This window comes from Helianthus annuus, chromosome 11, assembly GCF_002127325.2.
Source record: "Helianthus annuus cultivar XRQ/B chromosome 11, HanXRQr2.0-SUNRISE, whole genome shotgun sequence".
Taxonomy (NCBI): domain Eukaryota; kingdom Viridiplantae; phylum Streptophyta; class Magnoliopsida; order Asterales; family Asteraceae; genus Helianthus; species Helianthus annuus.
In genome coordinates, this window is record NC_035443.2 from 168,684,935 (window position 1) to 168,692,571 (window position 7,637).

Below are 7,637 nucleotides of genomic sequence, written 5' to 3' on the forward strand. Positions count from 1 at the left end.
ATGATGTTTGACAATATGGGTGTATGTGAGAGGAAAAAACCAATAAGTCAATAAGTCACTCTATACTGACTTTTCCAAAACCCCAATAAGTCTATAAGTTGTTTCAAAAAACATAACCAAACATGCTCTTACTGAGCCCAATACCCATTTTATTTTAAAATTAAATAATAATATTAAAACATTACGAAAGAACATATTTTTCGAACTCAAACAGGGTAAATGAATTCTTACAGACGACTTTGTACACATGTATGAGATTTTTTTACTATTATTATTAGTTTCATTATTTACCAAATATATATAAATGTCTCCGTCTTTGATTTGCATTTACAAGAAATATTTATTATATAGTTTAAATTGTTCAACCCGTGTAACACACGGGGAACTAACCTAGTATTTATATAAAACATGTCAATTTGAAGCACTAAACTATATTAAAAAGGTTAATAAGCTAATCAATTTAATAAGGCGTTAGTATAAGTGTGTAACCGTCTTTCTTTCTCTTTTCCACTATATTATATTATTATCACATATTACATACAAGTAATTGTACACTTCTCGCAGTTCACTACGTAAAATTGATTTTGCATTAAACATGTCCCTATATTCGTGAACTAAAACAAAATCGCCATCTACAGATTTTTAGATCTTTTAAAGGTACAAATAAGAGTGAGTAAGTTAGACATACTAAAAAACACAGACAAGTTGGAGTGTGTTTCATTGGTTCGGTTTGCGGGTTAATCAGTTTCCTCGATTCTGATTGTTCGGTTTGATAGTTTTTTTGGGTGGAACCAAAAATCGAACTGAACCAAATTCAGTCAGGCTAAAATCAAAGTGTAAGTCGAATTACAATTCGGTTCGATTTTCGGTTTTCAACCGATTAAACCTTAGAAATGAGCTTATATATGTGTTTGTGTGTCTGATACGGGTTTTTTGGTTTGAACCGAATTGGAAAAGTTGGAAGGGAAAATCAAACCAAAACCGGATTTTACAATTTGGTTTCGTTTGAAAAACTAACCAAAAAGTCGATTTTGTAATTCGATTCGGTTTTAAACAGTTTCGATTTTGATTTCGATTTGGTAGTCAACCGGTCTGAACCGAATACTGAACAGCGCTACAAACTAGAGGGACTTCAACTAAGAAAAAGTATAAAATCAAAGGACTATTATTAAAAAAACTCAAAAATCAATTGCAACCTCAATTCATTTCTTCATTAAGGATATCACAACCAACGTGATTGGATCAGTTATGTTAAAGTATCACCACCATATTCCAACGATAATCCATCTCTCCAAATCTTCCTCAACAAAAGAATCAATTCCTCCTTGATTTTTGCCCCTTTATTCCCTTCAATCTCTCACAATTCGTTGCTGCACACCACCTGTTCGACGAAAGTCCTGAGAGAACCAAAACCAAATGCAGGCTTATTTTCTCGCCGGAAACCCGGTGATCTTGATCATAACTGGTGCTATTGTTGCTGTATTGTTGCAGACTGCGTTTGTTGTTTGTGGGTTTCCAACAATTCTCACGTTGGAGAGAGGTTTTGCAGTTAATCATGTTGTTGAATTGAGTGAACTTAAAGATAGAGATAGTGTACGGCACCCAAGAATCTTGCAACAACAGCAGCAGCAGCAGCAGGCTTCTGTTGGGAGTGTTGTTGATTTTCCTGTTCAAGGGACGTATGATCCGTTTCGTGTTGGGTAATTAATAATTTCTCATTTTCTTGATTTGTTTTATTATTTTTTGGTTAGTTTGATTAATTTAAGTTCTTGATTGGAATTGGAAGAAAATGAAACTATTTGAAGTTGCTTAGTGTTGAAGCTATGTTCTTTTTCTTTCATGATTATTAGTTTAGATTTTGGTTACTATTTGAAACCAAAAGGAAAAGATTCTTGCTTTGATTGGTTTAGATTTTGGGCTTTTTGTAAGACACAGTCTTGCTTTGAAGCTATGTTATTGTTAAAGGGTGTTATATTCTTTAAAATTTATTATTTTTTTATTGAAAAGTTTGTTGGATTGTAGGCTTTCAGTTACAGGAGTTCAATTATCAATTGGGTTCACCTTCAACACCAAATATTTTATATAATAATAATAATAATAATAATAATAATAATATTATTATTATTATTATTATTATTATTATTATTATTATTATTATTATTTATATGAATTTGTAGGCTTTATTTTACAATAGTTCAATTGGGTTCAGCACCAAATATTTTTTTTGAATGTTATTATTTTTATTGAAAATTGGTTGAATTTGTAGGCTTTATTTTACAAGAGGTTAATTGGGTTGACCACTAAATATTTTCTTTAATATTACTAATTCTCTTATATATTATATACAGTTTTTTTAATAGTTTTATTATCTTAGTATTAAATGAACAGTAAACAAACTGTAATATAATAAAATATTATATACAGTTTTTTAATAGTTTTATTATCTTAGTATTATAATAATTGTTATCCCCTTTACTTTTTAAGTCTGATAAGCTTGGTGTTAACCGGTACTTATATCAAAAATACCGGTTCGTTATCGGTACATGAAGGTACAAACCAGCACCAGCCTGGTACATAAAACGCCAAAAGTTGGTACCGGATTGAGTTTGATAATTTCATTAAAAACCTAGTTGAGTTTTGTAGGGTTTATTTTAGAAGAGTTCATCTGGGTTCACCACCAAATGTTTTCTCTAATTTTTTTTAATTGAAAGATAAGTTGACTTTATAGGCTTTATTTTACAAGAGTTCAATTGGGTTGACCACCAAATATTTTCTTTATATGTTATTATTTATATTGAAAAATCAGTTGAATTTGTAGGCTTTATTTTACAAGAGTTCAGTATTTTCTTTAAATTATTATTTTTATTGAAAAATTAGTTGAGTTTGTAGGCTTTATTTTACAAAAATTCAATTATGTTTACCACCAAATATATTTTCTTTAAATTCTATTATCTTTATTGAAATATAGTTGAATTTGTAGGCTTTATTTCACAAGAGTTCAACTGGGTTCACCACCAAAGGAGTATTTCGTACAAATCGATACAGGAAGCGACGTGTTATGGGTCAGTTGCGCTTCATGCGAAGGTTGCCCGCGATCTAGTGGACTCCAAGTACTCATTTCACCGTATCATATTTACTACTATAATTCTAATATGTAAACAATCACTAGATTACTAATATTATCTTCCTCCAATCAACAGATTCCAATCCAGTTCTATGATCCATCAAGCTCATCAACCGCTTCTTTGATCCGCTGTTCAGACCAACGATGTTCGTTAGGATCCCAGTCGTTAGATTCCAGCTGTTCTAAGTCAAACGATCAGTGCATTTACACGTTCCAGTATGGAGATGGTAGTGGAACATCGGGTTTTTACGTATCGGATCAAATCCAGTTGGATACAATCGTTGGGGATTCGACGTCGTCAAATGCTTCAGCGTCTGTTGTGTTCGGGTTAGTTTATAACAATTTTGCCATTATCCATTAACCCGTCTTAATAGGCCTGTAAACGAGCCGTTCGTGAACTGTTCAGCAGGAAGTTCGTTTATTTATATAAGTTTATTTGTTTATGTTCGTTTATGTTTGGTCAATTATGTTAATTAAATTATGTTTGTATAAGTTTATTTGTTTATGTTCGTTTACTTTCGTGAACATAAACGAACGCGAACATTCTTATTTTTTATGCAACAGATGTAGCATGAGTCAAACCGGAGATTTGACCAAATCCGATAGAGCCGTTGACGGGATATTCGGTTTCGGTCAGCAGGGGTTATCGGTAATCGCACAACTTTCTTCACAAGGGGTAGCACCCGATGCGTTTTCTCATTGTCTTGTTGGAAACGGCGCCGGTGGTGGTATTTTAGTTCTCGGTCAAATAATCGAGCCAAGCATGGTCTACACTCCACTTATTCCGTCACAGTAAGTTCTCGTTCCATCTTTCAGTCGGAATTGAATTGACCATTATGCCCCTCAGAAGCACAGTTAATGGCATTTATGTTTTTAACACGTGTAAAATGCCATTTGCGTCCCCGAGGTTTGGCCAGTTTTGCGACTTTCGTCCAAAGGTTTGTTTTATCGCACCTGGATCCAAAAAGTTTGAAATCTTGACATTTTCATCCGGCTCGTTAACTCCATCCATTTTTCTCCGTTAAGTCAGGGGTATTTCTTTTTCTTTTTTTAACTTAAAAGGCAATTCAGTCTTTTTCAGGGGTATTCGGTCTTTTTACATATAGTGAAAAAGACCAAATTATCCTTTAAGTTAATAAAAAAAAGACGGAAATACCCCTGACTTAACGGAGAAAAATGGATGGAGTTAACGAGCCGGATAAAAATGACAAGATTTCAAACTCTTTTGGATCCAGATGCGGAAAACCAAACCTTTGGACGAAACTTGCAAAACTGCCCAAACCTGGCATTTTACTCCAAATTAACATTATTGTTTTATTGGTATGCTACGGCCTACGATTTGACCATTTAGCCCCTCATAGACGTGTTAACATGATGTTCCAGGCCACATTACAACTTAAATCTGCTGAGTATTTCGGTCAACGGTCGAACGTTATCCATTGATCCGTCAATGTTCGGCACGTCAGGCAGCCGAGGAGGAACCATAATTGATTCCGGAACTACCCTTGCTTACCTGGCGGAAGAGGCTTATGATCCTTTTGTGGATGCTGTAAGTTGTAAAGCCCAAAATTGTCAAATTTTTTAATATTTATAATTTCCAAGTAACCAGAATTATTAGAAACCACTTTATATCGCTGCAGATTACACTGTCGGTTTCACAATCTGTTCGGCCACTTGTGTCAAAGGATAGTCAGTGTTATCTAGTCGCCTCCAGGTTATTTTTTTCATTACCCACATTTTTGTTTACTAATATTTTTTTCGTTAAATTAATATTGGAATTTTAATTATATTTCAGTACACCCGATATATTTCCTACGGTAAGCTTGAACTTTGCCGGTGGTGCTTCAATGATTTTAAGACCCCAGGATTATCTTCTACAGCAGAACTCAGTGGTAAGTTCATGACATGTAAATTTGATATTATTATTATTATTTATGAAATTTTTAATCCGGTCAATTTTTTTTTTTTTTTTTTTTTTTCGCATTTTGTGTGCTCTCGGTAGGGTGGAGCTGCATTGTGGTGCATAGGCTTTCAGAAAATAAGAGGTCAAGGAATTACCATTTTAGGAGGTATAAGTTTCTCATTTTTCTACTATTTCGAGTTTTAAATTAATTCTTTTTATATATTTATATATATATTTTTTTTATTTTGGTTTTGAACGATGCAGATCTTGTTTTAAAAGACAAAATTGTTGTTTATGATCTGGGTGGTCAACGGATTGGTTGGGCGAATTACGACTGTAAGTTATCTTCATAAAAAAAGTCATAATGGTTGTGTACAGGCCCGTAAACGAACCGAACGAACACGAACATATTATCGAACACATTTTCTTGTTCATGTTCGTTCATTAAGAAAGTGGTCATGTTCGTGTTCGTTCATATTCATTGTTTAAAACCTAAACGAACAGTTCACGAACGTAAATGAACACAAACAAACTTAAACGAACATAGTTCAACAAACATAAACGAACATAAATTAACATTAATGAACACAAACGAACAACGAACTTCCTGCCGAATAGTGCATGAACGTTCGGTTCATTTACAGGCCTAGTTCCTAGTTGTTTCTGATGCTTGAGTAACTTGGTTGAAACACAAAAGTCAAAATTGGAGTTTTATTTCATAGCAAATCAATTCATTTTCATTTCTTAATATAATTATTAAAATGATGTTAGGTGCTTAGGTTCATTGTTTAAGTAAAGTTAACGTTAAACTTCCCGCCAAAAAAGAAAGAAACTGTTATAAATCATCTCATATGTATCAATTCATTTGACTCTGAAAAGTCAACCGTGTTTCTTGATTTTGTTAGGTACGTCATCTGTAAATGTGTCAACTTCATCAAGTGGTGGCAGAAGTGAATACGTGGCGGGTCAATTCAACGATAGCACTTCATTGCAGGATACGCGTTACAGTCTGATCTTAACCGTCTTTGTGGCTTTCGTGCTACAGTTATCAGTAATCGTTGCTTTTTCCTAGTGAAAACTTGATTTCTAATTGCCAGAAATTTTATAGTTTAATTCTTTTGTTTGTATAGTAGGAAAAGGGAATTGTCCATTAATATTTAATATATGTAAACAGCATATATGCTAATTGGGATAGGAATTTATAAATGTATACGCATTTGTACGTTGAACGCGTATATATACGAAGTAACTGCTATTCATTCATGGATTCCGAGAGCTTTTTTTTGTTTCGTTTTCATCTTCTTTGTGTTGCATAGCGTGTTATAAGTCGTTATGATCGTGTTGTTTGTTGTTTTAAAATGCCGAGGATTCATTTTTACATGTTCTAAAGGTTAAACCGAAAATAGTTGCAACATCACGAGTTAAAATCAGTGAAACCATTGGAAATGGTATATTGAGAATACGACGGATTTTTAAAATAAGAAAATGAATGTGTATTTTAGGTTGAGTCTTAGGAAAACGAGAGAAATAAGGGTTGAAGTGGCAACTCTGTTTCTCATAATCAGTGAAAAATATGTTGAACTCTTAAGGGTTAAATTTTAGGAAAACGAGAGAAATAAGGGTTGAAGTGACACTTGTCTTGCCCTGGTTCATCCGTTTTGATGATGTATGGTTAACTCTTTAGTTGAATAGAATCACCGCGAAGTGGTAGTGTACTAGTGTTTAATAGAGAATTCTATCAACATTGGTTACTTTTATCTTGCAAAGCATTTTTTTACGTAACCCTACGAATAAGTTTTTGTTGAAGGACGTTTTTAAGTATAGAGAACACTGAAAAGCTCTATTTTCCACTACACACATAAGACAAACCCTAGAAACCTTCTTGCGGATTAAACCAACAATACCAATAATATGAATTAAGTTTAACTTGTTACGTTTATTATATAAGGAATTGATATCGCCTATCATTCAGGTTTGCCACCAGTTAGGTTTTTGACACATGATGTACCTAACAATATCATGAAAGAAGACTAGCCGATCCACATTTAATCGTGTAGACTATAGAGATAACCTATCGTTTAGTTGGGTTACGGGCATACACTACACAAGTTTGGTCCATCAGGTTTTGATGACAACCTCCCCTTTTATACAAGTCTCACAATATATAAGGAGTAGATTTCAATTGGCCTGTGTTCGCCATTAAAAAAAGAAGATTTTGCATTTATTTGACCAAAAATAATGGTAATTTCATCCAAAGATATTAATTTTATTTTTTGGACAGCAGCTCACAAGGTCTCTAACTCTAGGCCGTTACCACATCTTTTTTGACAACTACGGGCCTTTAATGCTAACCCTTAGAAAGACAAAGCTTTATCCAACATCTTAGTACCACTAGGCTAATTCCCTTTGATCAAAAGATATTTATCTAATGTGGGATTTTGCTTTAAGTCTATACATTGGTAATATTATATTACTTTCCTCATCTCCAAAATAATATAAACAACACAATAAAAATTGATAGATTGATAATTAAATGATCTTTGAAAATAATTTTATCAAAAAACTAAAAGGTAATGCATTCTTATAAAGGCAAGACAGCATGAAAGTTGC

The 7,637-nt window shown here is 33.3% G+C and overlaps 1 protein-coding gene across 1 annotated transcript; it reads left to right on the forward strand.

Moving 5' to 3' along the window:
• The first annotated feature begins 1,224 nt into the window (after positions 1-1,224).
• LOC110890940 (aspartic proteinase-like protein 2) lies at positions 1,225-6,302 on the forward strand. Its single transcript, XM_022138582.2, has 10 exons — positions 1,225-1,700; positions 2,981-3,110; positions 3,201-3,451; positions 3,689-3,916; positions 4,508-4,673; positions 4,765-4,838; positions 4,920-5,016; positions 5,127-5,193; positions 5,292-5,363; positions 5,933-6,302. The coding sequence occupies exons 1-10, from the start codon at positions 1,417-1,419 to the stop codon at positions 6,097-6,099; spliced, it is 1,536 nt and encodes a 511-aa protein (XP_021994274.1). The 5' UTR covers positions 1,225-1,416; the 3' UTR covers positions 6,100-6,302.
• Positions 6,303-7,637: the final 1,335 nt, after the last annotated feature.